At 44.5% G+C, this 13,031-nt stretch overlaps 1 protein-coding gene across 1 annotated transcript in view; it reads right to left on the minus strand.

The window, feature by feature from the left end:
• Nucleotides 1–3,545: 3,545 nt before the first annotated feature.
• FAM20A (FAM20A golgi associated secretory pathway pseudokinase) overlaps nucleotides 3,546–13,031 on the minus strand; it is a 49,697-nt gene continuing 40,211 nt past the window's right edge. The window contains exons 4-11 of the mRNA XM_063081338.1: nucleotides 12,543–12,621; nucleotides 9,654–9,746; nucleotides 8,742–8,857; nucleotides 8,056–8,236; nucleotides 6,902–7,011; nucleotides 6,014–6,095; nucleotides 5,447–5,506; nucleotides 3,546–3,810 (exon numbers count right to left, since the gene is read on the minus strand). Coding sequence (XP_062937408.1) covers nucleotides 3,546–3,810; nucleotides 5,447–5,506; nucleotides 6,014–6,095; nucleotides 6,902–7,011; nucleotides 8,056–8,236; nucleotides 8,742–8,857; nucleotides 9,654–9,746; nucleotides 12,543–12,621 — 986 coding nt within the window. The remainder of the gene's footprint in view (nucleotides 3,811–5,446; nucleotides 5,507–6,013; nucleotides 6,096–6,901; nucleotides 7,012–8,055; nucleotides 8,237–8,741; nucleotides 8,858–9,653; nucleotides 9,747–12,542; nucleotides 12,622–13,031) is intronic.

Here is a 13,031-nt window from a genome sequence, read left to right on the forward strand (position 1 = left end):
CATGGAAGGAAAAGATTCAAAAGCCAAAGTTTTCGTTTTTATTGAAGACAGACTGGTTCTTTGTCCGTGCAACTTTCCCAAAGTTAATGGGGAAACATCATTTCTGGATTAGCATACACTTTGGTTTAAATTTAATATATATATATATATATATATATATATATATATTTAGCTACTTAGGGATGCTTTTACATTTTGCATATATAAAGCCTTATTTTTGATGCTTATTCCTTAGGTTTCTGAGGAGTAAGATGATTAAATTGTACTCATTAGTATATTGGTATTAATTTCTTTATATCCAGTGAAGTTGGAGACAATGTATGCTAGAAGAACATTCTTTAATTTGTGCTGCTTAGTAACATGTACACCTTGTCCAGGTTCAGTAATCCCTTCCCCCAGCTGGAGTTGAAACCTTTAGAGTCACAAAAGAATATAACTAAAGAAAATTTTCCTAGGTTGACTGCCCTGGTTATAGTTTAATTCTCCTTAAACTGTGGCCCATGTGGACTCAGTTTTTGTTTTTTAATGGCTTGAATGTTGACATTTTATAATTGAAGTAGCATCTTGTCAGTTTTCTTAATATTGCTTTATCTCCAACCACCAATTAATGGCTGGACCCTTTTTGTACTTTTGTTAGACCCTGGCAGTGTATTTTTAGATGGGCTAAAACAGCATCAAGGAGCGATGGCTAGATAACCATTTAATTTATCTCCGAAGTATCTATCATAATAGCTACCAGTAAAGACTATAGCTATGTGAATTTAAAAAGGGGAATCTTATTCTTTTCTTCTTATGCTATGGGATTTTTACATAGAAACCAGCATTGTTGTGTATACCTATTTGTTTCTTGACATAAGTTCAGAACTGTGACTTCATCCTAACTCCACCTAAAACCAAGACCATTAATGTGTATGATTTTGGGGTTTTTTTTTTTTGTTCTGTATTGTGAAAGTTCTGCCAATTTTGCTTAAGTGGCTTTGCGATTTTAGAAGTTGCCACTAGATGGAGAGCTGTTTTTAATCATCTTTGTTAATTTCAAATGAGTTAGTTGATCCTCATTATTCATGAATTCTGTATTTGCAAATTTGGCTATTTGTTAAAATTTATTTGTAACCCCAAAATCGGTACTTGCAGCACTTTTGCAGTCATGAGTGGGCATGAGCAGAGCAGCGAATGAGTCTCCGTTTCCAGCTGGGGTTGAACAAGGGGGCGCTCAGTCTTCTTGTTTCAGGTCTCATAGTGAATGTGTCCTTTTCTGAGTGCCACATTCTTGTGCTTTTTGTTGGTGACTTCACTACTTAGAATGCCCCCAAGTATAGTGCTGAAGTGCTGAGTTGTCCTAAGTGTGAGAAGGCTGTAATGTGCCTTGTATAGGAGATAGGTATATTAGATAAGCTTCATTCAGGCATGGATTACAGTGCCACAGGCCATGAGTGCAATGTTAATGAATCAACTATAAAATAAGGTGTCTTTAACACACTTTAACACATAAAACAAGATTAGGTATTGATCAGTTGATGAAAATATGAACCTAACCCTTTATTTCCCAAGGAGCAATAGTTCAGTATTTGCCAACTCAGTGGCCACGGTGACTTCATAGAACATAAAATTACCATGAGTAAGAGAATTGCCTATTTTTTTGTAGTCTTCAAACTCAAATTGTCCCGACTTTTGGGAAGTATAAAACAAATTCTTCTAAACCCCTCACTCCACCAATTCACTTACTGTACAATTCCCTTTTTTTAGTTTGCTGTCAGTAATAACATGAAAAGTTTTCAGAGTCAGGCGAATTTTTATTTCATGGGAAGTTGAACAACAGTTGAAAACAAATTGGAAGAACTTGATAGTTCTAAAAATGGAATGTCTTGTTTTCTGTTATTTTTGACAAATGATAGAGAATTTTGTTCCTAGTCAAAAAATAATGGAATGTTAAAGATAAGTGAATAATAAGGTGTATAGGTACTCCACATGTGTTCAAATTCAATTCTATTACTTTCAGTTTGTAAAGTACAGCAACATTTTCCTTATAGGTTATTTGAAAACCAGTCTATTGTTGAAGTGGCTTGGTTTGAGAAAGAGCTATAGCTTACCTTCCTGAGGCTCTGTGACTTGGAAGTTTCAAACCATTTTGTGCTATTCTTTGGACATCTTTGCCTGAATATTTTTTACTCCCTCTTCTGTGTGTGCTTTCCAGTCCTTCCTCCAAAGGGAAAAAATGACGAAGTAGGAGAACAGCTGATGAAGTGGAAGCCCTTACTGCGGTAGGGCCACCTCAGTCAGGGGAGGCTCTGGGATTCAAGTTCCTGTGTTAAAGAGTAGATTTTTTTTTTTTTTTTAAAGCAAACAAATATAACTACATAAATCAGTTGAGATATTGCTGCGTCTTTGTATTATAGTGGAACAAACACTTTGGAATAGGTCTGAACTGTTAAATTGTGGGATTTTAGTTAATCTCTCTGAGCCTTAATCTTCTTCTGTGCACATTGGAGGTAGGCAGTTATATCTACATGTTGGGGAAGATTGGAAACCCATGTGTTGATTCCGTGTTGTGGGTAAAGTGCCTTGCACATGGTAAGAACCCAGTGAATGGTGTGATGTTGTTATTGTGGAGACACAAGGTTCAGGGGCAGTGGACCAGTAATGTAAGGTACCGGTGGGGTCAGAAGTACGCACTGTTACTTGTCCTTTTGGGTTGTCTTTGGAAACATTGCATAAGTCTTGGATAACATTTCTGGTTCTTGTCCTTGTACTCTCTTGACAGCTCTTTTCTACTCCCTTCACACTTCTGGTATTTGAACCCCTGGCGTTTATCAGAAGAGAAGTTGATCTGATGAAATCAGGCGTTTTTACACTTGTCGATTGATTCATCACTCCATAGAAAGAGTATGTTCCTGTCACTTGTATTTTCATTGTTTAATTACAAAATAAGAAACACAGCTTCCTATTACAGGAGTTCCAGATGTCAACAAGTCAGAGAGAAGGTGGAGACAGGGACTCTGTATTTTTACTTTTACTTTTAAAGGCGCTTGGAAAAGAAACTTGTTTTAGGCCTTTCGGAGCCAGCAGCTGGAGGGAGGGGCATCTAGGAGGCCTTACCTCCCCAGACACCCGCTGCTCATTTTGGGGGGTGGGAGGGTGGGGGACAGTTCTTCAGATTTTATGAGAAGGTTGTGGTTGGGGAGCTGTGGAGTATGCCCTGGCTTTTTTTCCTGCCTTAACTCCAGGCTCATGTCCCTGCTAGGCCCATTCCCATGCTGTTCTCACCTTTGAGGCCTCTACTTGTTTTCCCTTCATCAAAATTCCTTCTGTGGTTACTGGCTGCTATTTTGGCATACTTTTTGTTATTTTAATTGAAATAACCCTTTTCTGATATTTTGATCAAGTTCAGTGGATCCCAGTTACTGTTACAGAAAATGCCCCGTCTCCTTCCTGAGTTCATGAGTTGGCTTCCAGCATTACAAGTTGGAAGTGAGGAAGCACTGGCCTGCACTTGGAATCCATTACTGGTTCCAGGTATATTTTTTGAAATTTGATTCTACCGGTCCTTAGCTTGTCAAGTTAGCCTGGCCAGAGTCTGGGGCTGATTGTTCTGTCAGGTCGTTGGCTACAACACTCTGCTCTCCATAGGCCTCTATGCACCCCTCCACTGTCTTCAGGATGATTTGAAGTCTCCGGTCCAGGGCAAGGAGGTGGGGTTCAGTGAGGACGGGGCTGAGCTGGTCTTCTAGCAGTGACTCCCGCATCACATCACTGAGTCTGTAGTTGGCTTGGGCCAGCAGCTGCAGGTGCAGAAATGTTTTCTTTTTTATCCTGAAAAGGCAAAGTCATAGGAACCAAGTAAGCAAATGTAAAGAAAATAACCTGTCTGAAGTACTTTCTCCACAAACAGATGTTGTAGCTGGATGTTCTTAGAGCCTTCTCCCCGTGTCTCCTCAAGCATATTTTAATAAAAACCAGGTAATAAGGGAATGAATGAGGTGACATCCAATATTTTGCAATCCATTGTCCAGTTGCCTTTTGGTCAAGAACCCACTGAGCCATTTGTACTGTAATGATTGTAATGCCACACATGGTGAGGCTCGGCCCTGTGCACTGCTTCTGACACTGCTAAGGAATCAAAACAGAAGTGACACCTATGATTTTTCAAGGAGATTTAAAGCTAATGAGAGAAATTTTTAGTAGGAGAAATGATGAAGCTATCTGCCATCTCAAAACCCTAGGTACTGCCAGCCTCCAAGTTGTTTCTTGCTAACTTTATAATAATAAAATGTAGTTCTAAAATCAGAGAGATGAAAATCAGGGGGGACCAATCTTTAGGATTTTGATTTCTTTTTACATGGGAATTGGACTTAGACTCAGATGTGTAAGCAGCTTAATTGTCTGACCTCTGCCATAAACAGTTACTGCTTTTCTTGCGCAGAAGGGGAGGAGGGGAGGCAAGGAGTTGAAACATGTTGAAATTAACCTAAGAAGTTGATGAAGAATATTCATTCTTTGAGTTTTCCACTGGAAATGAATGAGATGGTTTTGCTAGGTGTAAATCACATATTTATAATTAGCTCTAGACACTGCAGCTGAGCAGGTATATGACTTTACCAGCCTGGCTGAAAACACTGGAGAGGCATGGAAATAGGCTAGGCATCCTTTACAGAAGTGCTGGCCAGGCAGAGGCATGAGTGCTTGCTTGCAATCTAATACCGGCTTATGGGACTTAAGTCAGGACTTTGCTCAGATGGTGATCAAATAAGAAATAAATATGAGCTTTTACGACTGCTAGGCAAAGCAGAAGTCTGATTAGTAATATCAGAGACCGTCAGGTTCTGCAAAAGTAGGTGATGATTTTTGAGTAGGTTAAAGATTAAAGTTGAGGGCCGAGCCCGTGGCTCACTCGGGAGAGTGTGGCGCTGGGAGCGCCGAGGCTGCGGGTTCGGATCCCATATAGGGATGGCCGGTTTGCTCACTGGGTGAGCGTGGTGCTGACAACACCAAGTCAAGGGTTAAGATCCCCTTACCGGTCATCTTTTAAAAGAAAAAAAAAGATTAAAGTTGACGAAAGGTTTAAAAGATTCAATCCTAGGGCCGGCCCATGGCTCACTCGGGAGAGTGTGGTGCTGATAACACCAAGGCCATGGGTTCGGATCCTATATAGGGATGGCCGGTTGGCTCACTGGCTGAGTGTGGTGCTGACAACACCAAACCAAGGGTTAAGATCCCCTTACTGATCATCTTTAAAAAAAAAAAAAAAAAAAAGATTAGATCCTGATTGATGCTAATGCTGAAAGATGAAAAAGTCTGAGATGTTGCTGAGGAAAATTTGATAGTTGTAGTATAAGAAATGAGGTAATTCATGTTCTACCCACCCACGTCCTAGAACAGTGAAAACCTTCAGAGCTTGGTTGCAAGGAGGGTGAAGAGTTCCAACTGTCACCTGCCCTTGAAAACTTACACGCAGCACTGGGAGAGAGGTGAGAGGATGGAGATTTCATCGTGGGAGTGCCGTCCAAACCTAGGAGAAGAAACAGCTTTCATGGGTGGCAAGGCAGCTTTGTTCTCATTCCCTTGGTGCTTTCTTTTGGCCTTTTTTGAATCTGTGTTGGGGTAGAATGCCAGGGATCATGGTAGCTGCCTCTCCAGTCCTTCTCAGTCAGCTCCCAAAACCCTCTGTCCAAAGATGTTAAAACCAAGCCATCCTCCATTCATTCATTCACTGACTACATAGGGCCAGGCACTGAGATTAAGCCTTGTCTCTGCCTCCAGGCGTGTACTGTCTGGTATAACCTTAGGGCAAACCTCAGTCTATTTCACTAGAGGGCACACGAGTGCTCTCAGGCTGGAGGAGAATCAATGGGACTTAGCAAAGATCAAAAGGAAAAAGGAAGTGGAAGTAGGGCAAGAGAGAGAAAGGAGACAGGATGGTGGAAGCCCTTGTTCTTGGGACCTCTGTGTCCCCTGAGCAGCCGCACAAAGCGTGGCTGGAAGCAGGGACTGTTGGTACAAGGGCGGTCACACTTACCCTCTGGCATTGTCAAGATGAATGAGGAACCCATCATCCCCAAATTTGGTGAACATCTCATAATGGTGACGGTCCATATTTCCTGTAAAGGAGGGGAGAAATCAGGGCCAGCAGGCCAGGGGGACAGATGCTCCTGACCTCTGAGTTCTCTCCAGAGAGAGGGGGCCTGTTAACAGTTTAGAGATGGGAGTCTGAAGCTGAGCCACAAGCTGCCATTTCCTCAGGGTGTCAGGCAAGTTGCAGAGAGAGAAGGAAGCTAAACAAGCAAGCCCTAAAGGGGCTGTTTTCAAATTGAAGGCTTAAACCCTTCCTCTTCCCCCCATCCCCGGGCCAGCGGTTCTGATGCACAGAAATGTGCCTTTGTGCCCCTTGGACATACTGGTGTCGGCCTTCCTCAGCCCAGAGACCCTCAGCTGGGGCCTGGTTAAGTAGACAGACACAGGCTAACTTCCTAAAGGGCACGAGAGTGGTGTCTGTCTGCTGTGCTTTAGATCTCAGCCCGTGTGTGACGACCACCTGCCTAACTGCTTTTCTCCCTACCCTTTCCTGACCCCTTTGGGACTGGAAGGTGGAATTGCTAGTCTCTTGGGCCTGTGGCCTTGCCTCAGGGCCTTTCACTGCTACACATTTATTGTGCACTGTCTTACCTTCCTACCTGGTTTCCCCTCACTTAGTGAAGGAAACATATAACTTCAGATCTGATGCCCACTCGGGAGGGGAACATTTCACTTCTGTCCTCGTGGGCCTCACCACTTCTGAGGCTGGGGGAGGTGCAGGGTGATTCAGTACTCCTGAGCTGAGCTGTCACTTTTTGCCCCGGGTCACAGTGAGTTCCAGCCAAACGGCCGGAGCCCACTCCTGCCAGGTGCCCTGAGTGTGGGGACCTACCTATCAAGAAGTCGAAGATGGCCATGTCGACGATGTTGAGGAGACGGTTGCTGCTATTGTACGGGTAGATCTGTTTCACTGTGTCACAGTAAAGGGGATTGACCTCCCACCTGAGGGTGAGAAGAAGTCCTGGGGCTGGAAAAGCCAAGATGGCAAGGTGTTGGGGGCCCTCCCCACACTTTTCCCCCACTCCAAAATCCCTGCTTCCCTGATCCTGCCCTGGGTGGGTGGCAGCTTCTCTGTATATTCAGGAGGACCCTAGGCACAGAGACGTGGAGGCTGCAGGTTCCGTGTGGTGAGAAGGTTCTGGGTCCTTTCACTCTGCTGGGCACTAAACTGATGGCTGGGGTATGTGTGCCAGAGGGGAGATGATGGGGCGGGCCAGGCAAAGGCTGGTGCGTGTCCCTCGCCCGCTTCTGCACAGCCTTCTCACCAGGACTCTTAGACTCTGGCCCTCCAGTGCTCCTGTACCGTGTGTAGGCCCGTTCCTCCAGGCTGTCCTCTGTCATTTCTCCACATACTCCTCTGCCCACAATGCCCCGTACCCCTTTTCATCCAGTGGCCTCTTTCTCAGTCTTCACAAAGTCCCTTAGGAGTTGTCATGTGCCCGGTTACTTCTCTTCCCACCATGATCATGGTGGTGTAACTAATGGGCATATTCATTCAGTCAACTAATACTGAGTACCTGCTACATGCCAGGAAGTGTGCCAGCCAGGCCCTGGGGATATGACGATGAGATCCTTGGCCTCATGGATCTTGCTCAGGGGAACCAGGTGTCCCTCCCAGGTCTCCTTGAGAGTGTCTCAGTTACAGCAAGTACTGCACTTATTTTCATAATCTGGCAGCTTTTCTGTCCACCCCACTAGACCAAGGAGCTTCCTGAGGGGAGAGCCTGTGTCTTTTATTGCTATATCCCCTAGCACCTAATTGGGTACACAGTACGCTCTTTATCACTGAATAAGAGAACCAAAGAGAGAACAGACCCAGGCCAGCTGGTTCCAGGATCAATATCAAATGGAGTGAAGGAGGACCGAGGCAGGTTTTGGGGTCCAAAAGCCAGGCTAGCCACACATCCCTGGTATAGGGACCATGCTCACTCTCAAGGACTGGACTGCAGGACGGTAGGCATGCCATTGTGGCCAGGGCCGACTCACTCCTCTTTTCCTGCTAGCGTGTAGGAGCGGATCCAGGGGTTGGGCACAGACAGCCTGGGGGCCAGGTTGAGGGATGGCAGGAACGCAGATAGGGACCCCTCCAGCAGGTGCGGGTTGCCACAGACAGCGTACTCAGTCTTGCACATGTACGGACACTTGGCAAAGAAGCACACGTTGCTGGCTGGAGCATGGGGGACGAGAGAGGAGATGGAGTGAGAGGCGGGCTTTGGAGGCGTGCCCTCTCCCGGCCCCAAGAAACCACTGGGAGGAGTGGGAAACTCAAAGCTTGGGAAAAGGCAGAGGAAGGAAGAAACATTGCCTTTTCCAGATGGAGGTGCTAGTGGATGCTACAAAACTGAGCGTCTTGGGTACCAGTGTTCAAATGGCTCAGAACAGAGAAAGTGTGGGACACAGACTTAGTGTGCATCCTATCTGTATGATTAGAATACGGATAATGTCTAGTACCAGGGAGGCCAGCACTGTAGGTCTTGTGCCCACACAGACTGGTTAGCATCTCACGCACAACCCTTTCCCATCCACAGTTCATCTTGTGTTACTCTCAAGCAGACCATGGTGGGAGTGTCTGATGACAGCACATGCCCATCCCAAGAATGCATGTGCTGCCAGCGGTGGGGCAGGCCACTGTTGAACGTAGACCCAGAATATTGCTCTGGCTAGTAGTCTACCTGGAGAGACAAAGAAAACACTCTGCAGGATTTCATTCTTGGTGACCTCGAGGATTTCCTTGGTGACATTCACTAGCCTTCCCACTGTTGGTGGCACTCGTCGGAAATCCAGAATCCTGAAAGACAGGGAGCCCTGTTCAGGTCCGAGGGATGGTCAGGGAGTTGGGAGGACAGGTCCTGTCCCCAGGCCAGCACACGTTAGAAATTGGCTGGCGTTCCTGACCAGACCCAGCAAGGTGGCTGCTGACGGGGTCTCTGCAGAGTTGGGCTGATAGTGCCCAGAGCTAAAGGGCTGCAGAAGAAATCCTTATTCCATCAAGCCTCCTGGGCAAACCCTCCCACCATCCGAGCTGTGGTCTTGGTCAGTGCTTTTCATACTTTTAAGTGCATGCGAATCACCTGGGGATCTCGTTCAAAGGCAGGTTCTGATTCAGTGGCTTTAGGGTGAAGCTGAGATTCTGCATTTCTAGAGAGCTCCTGGGTGGTGCTCATGATACTAGTCCACAGAACGCACCTTGAGTAGCAATAACTGAGCAAATATAAGGAGGTGGGAAGCTTGGTATGTGCTTTTACCTCCTAGTGTCACAATCTTAACACCCCTTGGATAAATGGGAGTGGGCACGTTGTCCTCATTTTCAGATCAGGAGACTAGAGCAAAGGGCAATGTCACAACCAAGGTAGCAACATGAGCTGTAAGGCGTTAGTTTTCTTTACATTAAAAAAGACCTTGTGTTTTTTAATCCCTGGGTTTGATGAGAGGTGTTGGGTTTAAAGGCATCACACTAAGGTATAAGAAGATAAAAAGCCGAAACAAAGAAATGCCAGGGGGTTCCCACCCGAGGGTCTGTCCAGCGCCCCTTCCTGGGGGATTGCCTGTACCGTCAAAGCCATCGCCATGGGGCCAGACCCTACCTGTCCAGATGGAAAGCTGCGATCTCAGCATTGTGTCTCTGAAAGTCAATGAAATAGAAGAAGTCCACAGGCGTCTCTTCATCTCGCTGCTGTCTGGAAGGAAGGAAGGAATCATGCCCTGGACTCAGACTCCAGCTAAGAGCCTGAGAAGACAGCTGATAAGCATGCCCAGCTAGAAAGAAAAACATGCTTCTGTGCTTTTTGTGTACACAGATGATGGAACGACAGATCAGGAATGGCCCGTGGCTCCCTGGGCTAGGAGGAGACCTGCAGCGTAGGAGGGGCCAGGCTTCTTGCAAGACATTGGCCTGCAGGCACCACCAGTACCAAGTTTCCTACAAGCTTTGGTGTCTGAGGCTGAGTCTTTAAAAAACCCAGCAGTGGAGAAGGAAGAAAAGCAGACATTCTTTAGTTGTAAACAGAAGACAGAGGACTGGCTAGCAGAACGTAGGACAGACCCAGTCTTAATAAGGCGATTTGGGAGAACTACATGGGACCATCCCCTCAAAGGAACTCAGCTGGGCTATGAGAGTGGTCCAGCCAGAGGGTTGAGGGAGGCTAGTGTAGAGGATATTGATTTACATTTATTTTTAAATCTGTTATGGATTCCCGAAGAGCACCAGCCTCCCTGAGTGGGATGGGGCCAGCTGGGTGTGCATTTCAGGAAAGTGCTAATCATTAAGGGCATTGTGTGTGGTGTGATTTCTGGCCTCTAGGGTGACTTTACCTCGAAGTTAATAAACATGGAAGAATAATGATCTTCAAATAATTTTACAATCTACCACGTGGGACTGTTACCACGGCTGCAAGAGCAATTTAAATGTAAATAAACATAATGCTGTGGAAAGCTGTAAATAAACAGCACCTGCAATTGAAATGGCGATGTGCACTTTGCCAAAAAACATGAGCCAGTCCTGGAAACCACAGTGAGTTGCTGCCGAAAGTGGAGATTCTATTTTACAAGGTACAGCCCCACTTAGATTACAGCCCTCTGTGCTCAGGCCTGACCCGCTTCTCTGCCTCAGTGTCACCCACCGAATGTCTAGGTCTGTAAGGACAGTCCAGGTCCCCAGTCTTGTTTTAATTCCTGAATTCCAACCATAGGAATACACAATCTCTCATACTCTCTTTAGGATCTTCTAAAACATCACTTCCTTGTTTTTGTATGGCATATGATAGAAGTGATTTTAAATTTGAAAACTGCTTATACTTTACATCAATGCTTCGCATACTTTGAGAAGCACTAATGCACTTACTGTACATTATATTGTGTATATTATACTTAAAATATAGTCTTTAATTATGTTCATAATTTATATTGCCCCAAGGTAAGTTTCAACTTTCCCTCTTTAATAAGGAAAAAATACTGCTTGCTTTAAATTACTTATGGAAAAAAAGGCACGGTTTTTCCGGAAATACATTGTAACATAATACTTAGTTTGATTTTGGGCTATGTTTTATAAAAATGTAAATTAAACTGTGTTATGGCATAAGAATAGGTAAAATATCTCTTACCACTGAATGTTGGAAGATTTTGCATTATATTTGGGAAAAAAAACCCTAGTTAATTTGAACAATTTTTGTGTTTATTTCTAATCAACCAGGCAGAAGAGGTTTTAGACTGTTACTTATGTTAATTTATTTTCCTGCAAATGAAACAATGCAGGTTTTTCCTCCCTAATACATGAAATGTGAAAGTGGAGCTCATCCACTCCATATTGCTCCCAGTTTTTAAAAATTAGAGACATCCTAATGAGCCACGTGAAAATTTAGCTTGGAGAACGTAATTTATGGATCTGGTGACTTGTGGTGAATTTGCAGATTTATCATGACTTTTATGCTTCTTATTAACGTCTCGCATTTCTACGTCAGTGTTCCTCGTGTCGCCTCTCTCTAACTGGTGCTCTCATGAGTATACATGAAATGTACATGACTGTAAAATAATTTAAAACTCTGTAATAGCTGGAACCTTGCTGGTGGCTCTCGTGTTCAGCTGAGCATTGTGCCAGAGTCACACTTCTTGTGGAACCCCTGCGAATGGCCATGTGTGCTCACTGATACTGCTCTCATTTTAAAGGAATTCGATTTATTTATTTTAGTGCTTTGTATATGTCTGAATATAAGATGAGATCTCTCCCAAAACTGTCCCTCAGAAGAGAGGTATCCTTGCATAGTTTCTCAAATGATGGGGGATGCCCTCTCAATTATTTTTGGGGGACAGATTCACTAACCTCAAATAACTTCACCCTGTTGCTGGTTTTATTGCCTGATGCAACTGGTTAAAGCAGGTTGTTGGTGCTGATGGGGGTGGGTAGTGGGGGCAGAATTTAATATTGATTTAACTTGGCCCCAAACTTGACTCTAGTGATGAGGATGACCAATGACAAAAATTTTGACAAGTGAAATGTGAGAGTGTGGGTAGGCAATATTTCTAAATCTATATAGTGTTTTATATGATGGGATTTAAAAATCAAGAAATTAAATATTCGCAGACAATTCAATTGTTTCATGTCCATCTCTGAAAAGTTATATATTTAAATTGACCAAACAACTAGGTTTTTGGATTTTTGCATAGGAAAAATGGGGGATCTCCTTATATAGCAGCAGTTCTCAAGGTTGCCAGGGCCTTGGGATTACGGGAAAGAGGAACTCAGGCTTCAGGATTTTTTAAGGCTTTTCAAGTGAATCCAACCTGCAATGGATCTTCTCCAACCTCCCCTTAAGAGAGTGCTTTAAGCTGCCAGAACAGTTATATGCTTGGGCAGATTATTCAAAAGAGAGTCTCCAAATGACTGGCATGAAGATTTTAGGTCACTTTTATGACTTTCTGGTCAAAACTCCCCCAGGGCTGCCACACTGGGCGTGGCAGGGAGGAAGGCGGTCACTTACCTCATGGGTTTGAACATGGCCTTCCCGAAGTCCGAGAACCTCAGCACCAGCTTGAGATGGACCCCGCTGGGTTTCACGACTGTGAATGAAGGGCAGAAGGATGAGTTAACGAGGCTTCAGGGCCTGAGCTCAGGGCCACGACTCTGTTCATTCAATACACCTGGCTGGTTTCTTCTCTGTTCTCTCATCTAATAAGACCCTAAAGGCCAGGATTTGCTTTTCAAAGCATACAAAGTAAACTTCATGGTGTTAGGCCAGAGAGAGTGTGTCCAGGGGCTCAAGAAAGTACTTTTTTTTGCTGGTATGGGAAAGGGGCAAATCATATGGGTTTTTCCAGATAGACACTTATTGAAAAGCCCAAAGAATGTCTCCCTAAGAAGAACTGACCCCTTCCTCTTTGTGTTTCAATGGCACCCTTGTAGATTCTGATTATGTAATAGCCTGGACAGAAGTGACTCCATTTTGTTAAACTTTTGGATTTGAAAACTA

The sequence above is a fragment of the Cynocephalus volans genome, chromosome 16 (genome assembly GCF_027409185.1).
Source record: "Cynocephalus volans isolate mCynVol1 chromosome 16, mCynVol1.pri, whole genome shotgun sequence".
Taxonomy (NCBI): domain Eukaryota; kingdom Metazoa; phylum Chordata; class Mammalia; order Dermoptera; family Cynocephalidae; genus Cynocephalus; species Cynocephalus volans.